This window comes from Pleurodeles waltl, chromosome 8 (genome assembly GCF_031143425.1).
Source record: "Pleurodeles waltl isolate 20211129_DDA chromosome 8, aPleWal1.hap1.20221129, whole genome shotgun sequence".
Taxonomy (NCBI): Eukaryota; Metazoa; Chordata; class Amphibia; order Caudata; family Salamandridae; genus Pleurodeles; species Pleurodeles waltl.
In genome coordinates this window covers 1,404,023,501-1,404,038,487 of record NC_090447.1, presented here as the reverse complement: position 1 = coordinate 1,404,038,487, position 14,987 = coordinate 1,404,023,501, and the positions used below count along the sequence as shown (strand labels likewise).

Here is a 14,987-nt window from a genome sequence, read left to right as displayed (position 1 = left end):
TCCCTTCACACCCTCCTACACAGCATTGTTGGACAATCCATCATGGCAACTTCAATTATTCTCTTAAAAGAGCTCCTCTGATGGCCTCTGCTCTGTTCCTAGCTGACATCCATGCCTCTGTCCTTCCCACCAAAACATTGAAGGTGAGCCTTTCCTGTGTTGGTTCCAGAGGTCTCGGCTTTTTCTTTTGTTGAGTAGGCCTGAGCTGTCCCGGCCCAGGTGCAGCTTGACAAGCTAATTATCAAATGCAGATTTATCTCCCCACCCCTTCCTTTCCCAGGAACCGAGTCAATCAATGATATTTGCTCCTTTCGTGTGGGGAGGTCTTTGTTCCCTCTTCCGGGGACCAGAGTAATGGAATCTGATTATGAGCTGAGCCAGAGAAATATGATAGTTCTTGAAGTCCCATAAGATGGTAATTTAGTGTGTTGGGATCTGCAAAATCAAAGTTGAGAGCATGTTTTACCCCACTTTGACATCTTGCTGGACTGTTCAAGCATAAGTGGAGCAAACCTGCATTTTAGGCCGATGTTTCCTTTATGTATAATTCAGTGAAAGCACTACATATTTTCCAGTAAGCCCTACGGACCTATCGATGAAAGCCCTGTAATATTATAAGGGCCTACTGTATATCATTACCAATTCTTGCAGAGTCTCATCTCAGTCAGACTACCTGGGTGAAATTCCCGGGCAGCACACAATGGTAATCTCACATGTGCAGTCTACACACTTGTTCATATTTAACCATTACTGTGCCCCTTCCCTTGATGCAGTACAGTGGATTATCTTAAGAGGCTGACACTGGCAGTAAACACTTTGTCCAATTACCATGAATTTACTGTGAGTGAGACTGTGATAGTGAGACTCATCCACAGTAAACATCCAAAAACGGGTAGTCAAAAATGGGCTAACTGGATGGAACAATTTGCTACACACCGTAAATCTCTTATGTCAGAATCTATAAATACTAAATCAAATTAAAATGTAAGAACAAAAGTATCCAGCCCAATGCGTGGCTGTGGTATCCCTATTATTTTTTGGCCCCACTTGCACAACACATGTTTTGCGTTTGTGAGGGTTATTGCTTACAATCAAAGGCTTGGATACCACCCACTGCTTACATCCTTTGGCTTCATTGTCACATCTCTACGCTGCCTTCTAATTGGTTAGTGTGTAACATGCGTCACTCCCTTCTCTTTCTATGGAGCAAGGACCAAGCAGAGATTGATTTAACTTAATTAGTGTCCTTCCACTAATCATGCTGTGATTAAGGTACGATTTCCTTTACTGCCTCAACCTGGCTTCATATTTTTTATCCCCAACCATTACTGTATATGTTGCTCCCTTAAATCCTGGCCCCTCCGAGTCTAAAACACATTTATTTGTAAACAAGCGAGTTCTCACAGAAAAGTTCATCACCAGCATTCACCATGTACTTGTCCCTTGAGTTGAGTCTTGGCTACTCACCCATGTTTAACCCAGACATGGAGCTTAAGTTTCACCCCCTTTCATTTGCAGCCTTTTTAAAAAAATATTTATTTTTTCTTTTATTGCAATAAACAAAGTATGGAAGATGTTACAGTCTCAAGCCATTATCCCAACAGTCCCCCCAGAGGCGTACAAGAGACATTGTTCTACACCAAACACTGAAATGAAAGTTCTGAGCATTCTAAATTGCAGCAACTTTAGATAAACGTGGCACATAAAAATACCACAGTGTTCTCGGTTAATCACTCTTACCCATATGACGTACCAGGTTCCTTCTCCGGGACCTCCCCCAAAAATTGTAAACAATAGTAAGTCCTACACCATCCTTTCCTTTCACCTGACAGGGTTATAGCCAGTGGGTAGTGCTTTCCACACCAGACCTGTTCTCAAGTTCCTCAATAGGTTTTGCAGCTAGTTTATGTGACAACCTCAAAGGTTAGCCCAGAAGAGAGACAGTTCTGATTTTGGTAGTGTAGTATGCATATTGTCCCTGGTACCATAGCCGCACCTGGCACAGTACAGTGTCTCTCCAGGGTATTCAGTATCCATGGTGTAGGCCTGTATTTATTGTGCAGTGGCTGGCACCGGGGCTTCTAACCCTTAGTGCTACTGCCACACGGGGTCAATAATGTTGTGCTCCAGGCCTGTGCCCCTGGCGCGATCTCGCCCACGATGTCTGACAAGAGAAGGAGAAGAGCAATGGGACCGAAGAAAGCAAGCAGGCTCCACTCACCAGGCCCCGTCAGCATCTCTGACCTACACACTGCTGCGGGAGCCGCAGCGGCTGGCACCCTCCCCAGTCTTGCCTATGATGTGGCTCACTCACTGCCCAGTCCTGATGTCGTCCTGCCACAGGCTGCAACTCCCACTGGGACCGCATTCACTCCTTGCAACCCACCAATGATCCAGGTCCTGCAGGTGGCTGCAACACCCCGTTGGTGCCACGGGAGGCCGCTCCGCAACTCCTGGAGGCTGCCTTCAGGTCACATATTGAATAGGGTAGGGAGGGGGCTGGTTTTCCCTCTGACCAGTCGATGCAAGCAAGCCTTCGCCGGGGCCAGGCGTCCCTGGGGAGGGAATACGTCGACTCACAGACACCTCCTTCTCCTTCCCTTGCGCCTCTCATTGCCTAGTGTAGGCCTTCTCGTCATCGTTCCAGATCTGTCGTGCGCGACTTTAGTTCCCCCTCTCCCCATCCGGCTAAATCCTTCATGGCAGCAGCTTCAAAATACGTGCCTTAGCAGGATATTTTACAGATCATTTTCAAGCCGAGTGCGAAGCTCACTTACTGAGCGTCCAACCTGTCAGCCATCTTGGCCATGCCCCTTTATTTTACAGCCTTGGTCTCTTGAGCACTGTTTACCTGGGATATTTTGCTTTTTTTTTATTTGAGAGAAAGCTCAGTGTCCTCTGCAACTGCATGTTCCAGATAACTCAAACTGACAGTATTGGATATTATAAGGAGGATCACATATATTTTTCTATTCTTTAGCTTGATGATATTCTGGTCATTTCTGGCCTTCAGTGGAGTAGGTAGGTTGTTTGTGTGCAAGAGCAACTAGCAGTAACTCAGCTGGCCAACCAATAGCTCCCAAATCGCCACTTCTAGAAGCCTAACATACCAGTCTATCGCCTCATCCCAAGTCAGAAGTGGATCACTAGACCATAAGTCCAAATCAAATAAGATTTTTCCAAGAATATGTATTTCATGTGCATTTAGTTCATGATGTACATGCCACTTTTATATCAGTGTTGTGTAAATATGTCATTGCTTGATTTATCTGTGAATTTTACATAATAGCCACTTTCTCACTGGAAATATGTTTTTGTGTTTGGTACATAGTGGGATCCAAGGTCTCCTTCTTTCAAGTAGACGATGAGGTGGTGGGTAAGTTGCAAATTATAATAAAAATTACAGTGTTCCACGCTTGTTATGTAGGGTGGTTACAACTAATAATGATCATACTTATTAACATTTAAATTGGTACTAGGATAATCTGTGGAATGTTATTAAGCAGTCTACTCCAAATTTATACATGAGGCATTGAGTTACAATAAACATTATTCCACACAGTTCAATATACACAAGTGCGAAAAATGACATGAACTATTTTGAAATTTCATTTGCATTGGCTACCTTTAAAACTTTCAAGTTGATACGCTTGAATTGTGGCTTCTTTTGGTTCATTCAAGTTGTTGAGATACCCGGCTTAGTACCTAAAACATGTTTTATGGCTACATCTCTTAAACAGTACAGAATTTGTAAGAGCTTTGAAAACCCTTCTTTCAAACAGGCTTTCTGTTCTTTGGTTTAAATTTTTGCTTCGCTAATTGTGTCACTTTTATTTTTTATTTTTTTTTACTATCCACCACTACCTTGGTAGCATACAGGTAGTATATAACTATGTAGGATAGGGCACATATTTAGCACAATAAATTTTATGTAATTTAAGGAGAGATCTTTTGTACATAGGGTAACTTTTAAATTATCACTTCTTAATAATATCTCTAGAGCACTTAGTCAGACATACCTTTCTTGAGTATGGATTGCTCGGACTAAGATGATATGAACATTCCTATTGCAAGTTATAGTAGTGATGCACATTTTCCGGAAAATACTCAATAGATGTGCGGACCCAAGCCATTGAGTTGATTCTGGCTCACTCGACCCTCGTAGCTGCATTGAACATTTCACGCATGCCAAAACATCTCTGGTACTTGTAGCAGGATAAAACTGCTACACAGAGTAAGACATCAATACATGTAGTTCTTTCTCAGTTGCTTTTTTATACCTAAAGAAGAATAACATCACTTTCAGTCAGCCTTCTTGCATTAGTAACATTGGGAACTTCAGTCTTTAAGTTTGCTCATACCCAGCACGTTTGCCTTTTGTCAGTTACACACAGAATAGTTTTTCTCCAGAGAGTTGTCTCCACCTTCGAAACATCCTTTCGGCAAGTCTCTAACATCACTGGGCTAATTGAGTAAACATGACTGACAATGTATAATTTTGGTTCATACATATTACTATTGGGTGGGTACCAGGGTTCTCTGTTGCTGATTGATGCTGTCCATTTCTAGGAATTATTAAGAAATGTGCCTAATTACTGTGAAGCTTCAGTATTAACAACAGGTTCACAAGTGCAGTCTTCCAAATAATACCCATTTATGTCCACTGAACAGAACAGTCTAGGGCTCCATGCAGCATCTCAAGTTCACAGCCCTCAGAATAATCATCACTGTCATTTCATTGTATCCAGCTTCAATATAGTAGCTTTGCGATTTGAACGCTGAAAGTAGCAGACAAAGGTGATGCCAAAAACGGAAATGCATGACCTTGGTATGTGGACTCTAGGTGTAGCTCGCAGACGTTTTCTGTAAGTCAGAAATGCAAAGACTGCCTTGACATAATTTTGAAGACACTCTAGGCTATAGAAATAAACCTGTTGCTTAAAGGGTCAGTGTATCTCTGGGTGCCAGGATGCCCTTTTGATTGAAGGAAGGGATCTCATATCAGTCGAGGGTTGGATACCTCACTGATATGCTGTTAGCTATGCTGGACAAGCGTGCATATAAAATTGGCCCTGCTCAGTAACTATTTTCCACTTTAATGTATTTATATGAACTCTTAGAGAACTGTTGGCATTTTACTTCCCCTGAGCCATGCCAGATATGCAAGATAATGATGGACCTTATTTGATCTTCATTTAATGTAATCATTTCTAGATATCTTATGTGGATCTTGGGACTCTGACATAGATCTGGCCCTCTTGAACCAATTTTGGACACACCTGGCATAAAGCACCACATACCACAGCATTCCATTACAAAAGCAGAGCTCTAACGCTTCCCAGGTCCTTTTGTGAATAGCTTATACAGCACAGGGTATTCTGGATATTCTGGATATTTAAAAGGCTCAAAAAGAGTGCCAATCCCAGAATGTAAAGAAATAAGCCTGGACCAAATGGGCTACTTGTACATGGTGCTTGGCTCTGGAGCCAGCAGAGCAAATCCGAATGAATTGGGAGTGTATGTTGGCGTGGATGTGTGTTCTTGTGAAGAAATGTTCATGCTTAGTAGCCTACTGGAGGGTTAGTTATAGCTTAAATTGCCATCTCTGCCCAATATTGCCCAACAGGATAGAGAGGCCTCCTGTAAGCAATAACAGACAGCCATTGTTTTATGCTCAGTCAATGTGTACTACTGATGGTGTGGGGGAAGAATGACAGTATAATAGTTGTATAGAACGGAATGACCTATTGTCCCAAGTCTTTTAGTGTTGCTCCTTTTAAATAATGAAGATCTTGGGACCAATACATAAAGGTAAATTTACATGAGTAGATCCGGTGACATGTAGATCTACTACACTTAGTTGTAAAGCTCCAGTTTTTGCTTTTCTCCTTTTGAAGTAGAAATATATTTGAACATGTACACATAAGAATAACTTTCTAACTGGTTGTGGAATCGCTGCCACAGTGACTGAGATCTCCTTATAGGAAAATTTGGAGAGAACTATTAAAGTCTAGTTATTCTTTTATTTTTTTCAAATGAAATACAATTATTTGAATGTAACATATAAATAAACTTTTTAAGTAACTACTATTAGCCTAGAATTAATAAAGTACAAAGTTACAACACATTATCTCCTCAAATGAAATTTGTATTAAAACGTTTAATATTCTAAATATATTAATCTATATTATACATATTAATTTTGAAATAATTTAAAAATGAAATCACCCACCCAACTACCTTTAGTTAAAAGCCATATATTGATTTTTAAAACGTTTTATATTTTATATAATTTAAATGTACAATTAAATTAATAAATGCTGCATTAACTCCTCTTGGGCGAAGGGAGGAGGTTTGTTTAATTCCCTTCTTCTGCTGTTTGTTGTGGAAGGATGTTGAAGTACCAGTGGTTGTCCATGTCTGTGTTTGACTTACTCCAAGCCTGGGCTGGGTTTCTGGATTCTAGTACCTGGGCAGTAAGAGTTACCCAAAACTCGATAGATTTTAGTAACATAATTTGATGGTGCCACTGTACAGGTTTAAATGATCATACTGGAATGGCCTACTCATGTTCTTCACAGGTCAGAAGTATCCATCAATTATGTTTTTATCCAATGGCAAGACATTCCTACAAAACAAAAATCCAAAAGAAAAAAATAAGTGGAGAGCAACAGTCACAAAGAAGCAAATCCCAGAATAATTCGGAAAATAAGTAAAATTCAAAACAAAACCAAATCAAAGGCTGGAGAGGGCTTTATAACAAGCCAAAAAGGATGATATAGAAGTGATTTCTTCTGCAGCCGCCAAGAGTTCAGCATCACTTTCAAACTCTTGACCCACACATACAAGTCCCCTCCACAACATTCGACCTGCCTACCTTAACCACCGCCTCTCCTTCTACACTCCCTCCAGGCCCTCACCACCATCCCCAGGATCCAGAAGAACATGGCTGGAGGAAGATCCTTCTCCTACCTCACCGCGCAGACCTGCACAACGTTGCCGCTACACCTCAGGCAGTCCCCATCTGTGGCTCAGTTCAGGAAGGACCTCAAGACCTGGCTCTTTGACTGACCTGCGTCCCCCAACTAGCGCCTTGAGATCCCCTGGGAGATAAGCTGCGCTACATAAATGTTGATTGATTGATTGAGTAGCACTAAATTGAACAATCTGGTAGAGTAAACCAAAAGTTCTGCAACAGTGAGTAAAGTAATCCAAATCATAATCCTTCATCCATCAGCCTACTCATTAACCCCAAAAAAGACTGTAAAATGAGGGGGGTTCTACTGATCTTTATTACAAACCCACCAGAGTATGTTCAATATTTCTGCTTCTAAGTAAAAACAGAAAGCTTGCTTTCCACAAAGCTTGCCACAGGACATAGTACTGTTGCTGACTCATTGGCCTCCTGGGCAATGGTGCTAGACAGACAACATGAATGTGTTGCATAACACCGGTCCAGGAGCAGTAACTATTAACTTTTCCTTTCTAATAATGCAAATTTGCTGATTATCCTCAATGTGACCAAAAAAGGCCTCCTTAGACTATTTACTACTTGCATTATATGTAAGCTGTGGATCACGGTTGGTTTCATCCTCTATCCGTGGACGCCAGTATCTGTCTTCATGTTACTTTGCACAAGTTAATGTTCCACACTGACCTCTATCAAGTGACTGTCTACGATGAATATCCTCTGTAGATTACGTGATTTGCCTTTCCTTTTCCATCGGCATAATTTGTGATCTTTTCTATCATTGCTCACGGTTGGGAAATAAGAACTGTATTTTTTTTGTAAGACAAACATAAATTCCATTGACTAAATGTGTAGATTGCAGCCTACCAAAACACTTTACCAAAACTTTACATCAAATCCCGCCTCTTACATTACCTGCCCCTTTTACACCACATCTATATTAAAGCAAAGCATATTGTATAAGTGACATTGTTTGAATAGGAGAGTTAAGATGCAACAAATAGCTCATTTGTCAGTAATGCAGGAGGTTGCATAGGACAGAAAGAAATCCAAAAATGTGCAGTTTCATAAAGCTGTAAATCAAGAGTCTGTAGTGTTTTTTTGACTGAATCCCGGATCACCAGAGATAGTACACTTTCCCACATCTCTACCAGTCTGCAGCTCAGTCCCTACTCAGTTGAGTACTGTACTTTTCGCAGTGGACTATAAATAGACACTTGTCATCCAGCATTCTACACTTGAGGTGAATGCTGATTTTTCCAGCCATGGAACTCTAGGTTTTCCCAGTAATTATGTGTGATCTTTGAATTTATATAATTGTTTTGTATAGCCCAGCAGATAAGCCTCCAGACCTCCAACCTAAACATTGCCATATGTAAAGAGCTATCCCATCAGTATCTGGGCAAACTTTGTGTGCATCGATTAAATAAAATGAAGTCACACCACGGTTGGGTAGGTACAGAGGTTTGAATTGTGAGGTACCTTTTTGGGGTAAGATGGAATCTTATCCCATATGTCGTCTGTCAAGCCCACTCCCTATTTCCAAAGTCTACCTGTCCTATAAGTGGTCCATTTTGGAGCTCTGTACCACAGATAAGGCCTAATAGAAGTATTTTACTGCTTCTCGTGGCCTCTTGACATTGGTTTTGCCTGCAGTATCACATGATTGTCAGCTTTCCAGGAGTCGACCCCTAGGTCAAATAAGCAACCCACTGCATGCCTCTCTATATTTGGAATCGACCTACTAAGAAAACGAAAAACCTTTCTCACATGAAACAAGCTCCACAGCAAACCACCTTCATACAGCCCACCCACCATGGCAATAAGAATCATTGTGCACTGGTCAGGCTGAAAGCTCCTTTGCTTGATCTGCTTTTTATTGTTTTTTCGGTTTGTATGATTTTTTTTCTCTTCCATATGGCCTACATACGATTGAATATATTATTCTATGGGTTGTCTTTTAATTTTGTACTTCTCCCTCTACTCCTTTCCCCTCTGGCCGAGAGGGCAAGAACTGCTCTGTATACGTCTTGAGGAGGTGCATTATAATTCAAAGGGGTCTTTTTGACTCATACTGATTACATCTGCTTTTATTATGTCGAACGAATTTACAAAAAATCTTGTATTAGTACAAATAATTCTCAAAAGAAAATTCACATTGTGTCCATATTTGCATTTAAAAAGCTGTTTCTGGTCTCTTTTATAGGAATTTTGCCGCTGGATTCGAAGGAGTCTGGACTCTATGAAACAATTGTTGCTCATGAACAGTATTTTGGTAAGATTGTCATACACTAGTGCTTTGAAACTGTTACTTTATGATTATTGATCACTATACTATATAATAAGTGTAGTTTAAAAAATTGAAAATTGGAAGCTGAGTGAACAGAATTTATAATACAGGGTGTAGGTTTATATTCTACTGTTAGGAAGACATCAGAAAAGGTTTGTGGTAGCTTTTGCTTCCTTTTGAGTTAGGATGAGCTGTGGTGACTCATGACTTAAATAGGCTTCACTTTTTCTGTACTGCCTTTCAAAATACTGGTATTAACATGTGTTACTATTACCTAATTTAACAGTACTTAATTTCTCAGCCTTTCAGAAAACAAAAGGCTGAGTTGACCTTGTTGGAATTTGAACTTGTGACTTTCAGGTAGCACCTGCAGCTCAGGAGTGAGTTATTTTCTTGCTAAGTCAATAAACCTTCTATTGAGTAAATGCATACACATTGTTGTAATGAAAGACTAGATTAACATATTAATCAGTATTATGCTAGAATATTAAAGATGTTTTGAAAAATAACTTTGGTACTATATTAGAATATTAAAGACTTTTTCCAGATTAACCTTGATGCTCCCTCTTCATACCGGACAAGATTTGAGCCCATAACATTATTGAGTTTAATGCAGTGTCAGGATATTGGCAGTGGTTCACCTCATCACCATCCTGATTGGCTGGATGAGGTTCTCCTGGATTCTGGAACCAGGGATCTTGTTGACAGGAGCTGTAGTCAAGCCTAATCTTACACTGACAAGTTCCCACTGGGTGCTGGTGTCACCAGTGACCACAGTGGATGCCCCTGGCCCCGGGTGCCTTCACCACTGAAGAATCCCGACGGCTATCAGCAGAACCAGAGATAATACTTGGAACATCATATTGAGAACTGTTTTCATCTACCACCATTTAAAGTTGCAGAGTCCTTAATTAGTCCGTTGACTCAAGTTGACTGGGCATTGTACCTAACCAATCACTAGTGACTTGACACTGAGTCGCAGGAAATCAGCTCATCTGAAGAACAGGGCAACCTAAATACTGTATTGCATCACAACCTGGTTGGGTCGTTTTTTTAGCTCTAGATTTTTTAGGTTAATTTGTTGCCTTCTTTTCTAAGTAAATCAATACTCCAATCTGGGTTCTGAAGCATGACTTTTTTCCAAGTTGTACATAGTGACCATCTAGCAGGTAAGCCTCAGCGCCTAACATCCAAAGTTAGAAACCAGGCACTTGCACATTTCACATGTTCCACCATCCAGTATTTGACGACACACTCCAGAAATAATCATCATTGCACACAGTCACATATACATCACCTCAAGCTCACACCTCAGGGGTGCTACATTTTATTCCTAGCTTGAACTATTTTTAGAGTTAATACCTTTCATTCAATCTGTTGGTATCACAGTTGTAACCAGAGACCAGACTTTGCTATAGGGTCTCCATATCTCTATTTTATTCCCAACATTCAGACCCTATATCAAGAATGTAGCCTTTGCTAAGAATCAGAGACCTTATGCCTTCGGAGATCCCCAAGTTGACCTTAATCAAGCTCCTGAAGCTTAATACTGACTGTAAGGAAATGCCTCCTTGGCATGGTTACCCCCTGACTTTTTGCCTTTGCTGATGCTAAGTTTTGATTTGAAAGTGTGCTGAGGCCTGCTAACCAGGCCCCAGCACCAGTGTTCTTTCCCTAACCTGTACTTTTGTTTTCACAATTGGCACACCCTGGCATCCAGGTAAGTCCCTTGTAACTGGTACCCTTGGTAACAAGGGCCCTGATGCCAGGGAAGGTCTCTAAGGGCTGCAGCATGTCTTATGCCACCCTGGGGACCCCTCACTCAGCACAGACACACTGCTTGCCAGCTTGTGTGTGCTGGTGAGGACAAAACGAGTAAGTCGACATGGCACTCCCCTCAGGGTGCCATGCCAACCTCACACTGCCTATGCAGTATAGATAAGTCACTCCTCTAGCAGGCCTTACAGCCCTAAGGCAGGGTGCACTATACCATAGGTGAGGGCACAAGTGCATGAGCACTGTGCCCCTACAGTGTCTAAGCAAAACCTTAGACATTGTAAGTGCAGGGTAGCCATAAGAGTATATGGTCTGGGAGTCTGTCAAACACGAACTCCACAGCACCATAATGGCTACACTGAAAACTGGGAAGTTTGGTATCAAACTTCTCAGCACAATAAATGCACACTGATGCCAGTGTACATTTTATTGTGAAATACACCCCAGAGGGCACCTTAGAGGTGCCCCCTGAAACCTTAACCAACTACCCGTGTAGGCTGACTGGTTCCAGCAGCCTGCCACACTCGAGACATGTTGCTGGCCACATGGGGAGAGTGCCTTTGTCACTCTGTGGCTAGTAACAAAGCCTGTACTGGGTGGAGGTGCTTCACACCTCCCCCTGCAGGAACTGTAACACCTGGCGGTGAGCCTCAAAGGCTCACCCCCTTTGTTACAGCACCACAGGGCACTCTAGCTAGTGGAGTTGCCCGCCCCCTCCGGCCACGGCCCCACTTTTGGCGGCAAGGCCGGAGGAGATAATGAGAATAACAAGGAGGAGTCACTGGCCAGTCAGGACAGCCCCTAAGGTGTCCTGAGCTGAGGTGACTCTGACTTTTAGAAATCCTCCATCTTGCAGATGGAGGATTCCCCCAATAGGGATAGGAATGTGACCCCCTCCCCTTGGGAGGAGGCACAAAGAGGGTGTACCCACCCTCAGGGCTAGTAGCCATTGGCTACTAACCCCCCAGACCTAAACACGCCCTTAAAATTAGTATTTAAGGGCTCCCCAGAACCTAGGAACTCCGATTCCTGCAACCTAAGAAGAAGAGGACTGCTGAACTGAAAAACCCTGCAGAGAAGACGGAGACACCAACTGCTTTGGCCCCAGCTCTACCGGCCTGTCTCCCCACTTCTAAAAGACACTGCTCCAGCGACGCTTTCCCCAGGACCAGCGACCTCTGAATCCTCAGAGGACTGCCCTGCTCTAGAAGGACCAAGAAACTCCTGAGGACAGCGGCTCTGTTCACCCAAGACTGCAACTTTGTTTCCAAAGAAGCAACTTCAAGACAACTGCGTTTCCCGCCGGAAGCGTGAGACTTGCTACTCTGCACCCGACGCCCCCGGCTCGACTTGTGGAGAAACAACACTTCTGGGAGGACTCCCCGGCGACTACGAGACTGTGAGTAGCCAGAGTTGCCCCCCCCCCCCTGATCCCCCACAGCGACGCCTGCAGAGGGAATCCCGAGGCTCCCCTGACCGCGACTGCCTGCTTCCCAGATCCCGACGCCTGGTAAAGACTCTGCACCCGCAGCCCCCAGGACCCAGAAGGATTGGAACTCCAGTGCAGGAGTGACCCCCAGGAGGGCCTCTCCCTTGCCCAGGTGGTGGCTACCCCGAGGAGCCCCCCCCTTGCCTGCCTGCATCGCTGAAGAGACCCCTTGGTCTCCCATTGATTTACATTGGAAACCCGACGTGTGTTTGCACACTGCACCCGGCCGCCCCCGTGCTGCTGAGGGTGTACTTCCTGTGCTAACTTGTGTCCCCCCCGGTGCCCTACAAAACCCCCCTGGTCTGCCCTCCGAAGACGCGGGTACTTACCTGCTGGCAGACTGGAACCGGGGCACCCCCTTCTCCATTGAAGCCTATGCGTTTTGGGCACCACTTTGAACTCTGCACCTGACCGGCCCTGAGCTGCTGGTGTGGTAACTTTGGGGTTGCTCTGAACCCCCAACGGTGGGCTACCTTGGACCCAAACTTGAACCCCGTAGGTGGTTTACTTACCTGCAAGAACTAACAAACTCTTACTCCCCCTAGGAACTGTGAAAATCGCACTAAGTGTCTAGTTTTAAAAAAACTATATGTGAATTATTTGAAAAGTATATATGCTATTGTGATTATTCAAAGTTCCTAAAGTACCTACCTGCAATACCTTTCATTTAAAGTATTACATGTAAAATTTGAACCTGTGGTTCTTAAAATAAACTAAGAAAATATATTTTTCTATACAAAAACCTATTGGCCTGGAATTGTCTCTGAGTGTGTGTTCCTCATTTATTGCCTGTGTGTGTACAACAAATCCTTAACACTACTCCTTTGATAAGCCTACTGCTCGACCACACTACCACAAAATAGAGCATTAGTATTATCTCTTTTTGCCACTATCTTACCTCTAAGGGGAACCCTTGGACTCTGTGCATACTATTCCTTACTTTGAAATAGTGCATACAGAGCCAACTTCCTACACTGACCATATGTCATATGTTGATAAAAAGCTAGCTCTTGGAATAAGGAGCTGTAAAAAAAGGTTTGGGGGTCCTATTTCTGCCCTCGAAGATGCAAGCATCTTCTAGTGTTCAATGGATATGTTGGTTTTAAATGAACTATTTTCTTACCTTTCAAAGTCCATTTATTTTTATAGAGTATAACAGCGATTCAACATTGATATTATTGAGTGTTATTTGTTGTGTTATACTACATCTGAGTTTCTAGTCCCTCTACTACCTGGAGTAGGTGTTAGCAGCTCATCCTCCCTGCCAAGTACTCAAAGGAAGTAACCTCACTGTACTATAGATGTACCTGCCCTGTGGCCAGTAGTTTTCAAGGGTGCTGTCCAGTAACCGATGACTTTTCCAGGACCCAACAAAAAGGCCTCACACTGACCTCTTACTCAGTGAATGGCCATTAGTTGTTTACTGAAAGACAACCATTGTATGACAACAGAGAGCTCAGAGGAGAGTCACACTGTAATGAAAATGCGGAGGCCAGGTAAGGTAACTTAATGATATATTATTGATGATCCAAACCCTGAAAACTGTAGCCACTTACGGAAATCGCCTTTGCAGCTGTCATTGGCAAATTCCCTTCACACTCTAATTCTAGAATAAGAATTTTAACACTTGCAAACGTGTGTACATAAATTCTCACTACTGCACATACTTTCAAGATTAAAAATCGAATGGCTAGAATCACATAAAAAAGCAACTTTTCTTCTTCATCTACCAAATGTATGCTCTTGTCTTGCATAAAATAATTAAATGGATACTTTATATGCTGATTAATCAGCTCATGCAGGTTTAGGCCCACATGTACTGAATCGCAGGTTTGCGATTTCCTAATAGTGAATTTTAGCGATTTGGTATTAGGCGATCGCAAAATGGCATTTGTACATCCCCCAAAAACATTTTCTGTTCTCGAACGGCCCAGTTCTACGAATCGGGCCATTTGTGTACAGAAAAAAGCTAAGTACATCTGGCCCATAGTGTATTGAATGTTATGATCAGGTAAAAATAATTTGCCTCTACTTCTAGGGGGAGAGGACATTTTCATATCGTTTCATTGCCACCTTCCTAATGGGACACTATTGTAGCTTCTTTAAGATAAGTAGCAATAGTGGTTGAGGATTTCAGAATATACTATTTTGTGCATAATGGTAAGACACCTGCTGTTTATCCCTGCCTTCTCCAACGTGTAGCTTGTGAGGTACTAGTAGCTCTCCAGATACGTGTAAGTAGGTTTCCTATGTGTAGGGAAGTAATAAAATGTGTTGCATAGAAAACCTCCATGCAAATACTAATAGACTGAAAATGTGTCAGTCTCAAATTGTGATGTTATGTGTTTGAAGTTCAACAATCTTAATGCTTTGACAGATTGATTGTTTGATGAAGCGTATACCACTTCTTCTCTTTAGCTCCATAGATTAGTCCATGGGCTGAAAGCTAGGATTTTCTACTG

General features: G+C 42.5%; 1 protein-coding gene across 1 annotated transcript in view; it reads left to right on the top strand.

Annotated features, from left to right (window-relative positions):
- CRYZL1 (crystallin zeta like 1) overlaps window positions 1-14,987 on the top strand; it is a 160,979-nt gene that overhangs the window by 55,503 nt on the left and 90,489 nt on the right. Inside the window, exons 5-6 of the mRNA XM_069202491.1 lie at window positions 3,332-3,376; window positions 9,177-9,245. Of these exons, the coding sequence (XP_069058592.1) occupies window positions 3,332-3,376; window positions 9,177-9,245 (114 nt within the window). The remainder of the gene's footprint in view (window positions 1-3,331; window positions 3,377-9,176; window positions 9,246-14,987) is intronic.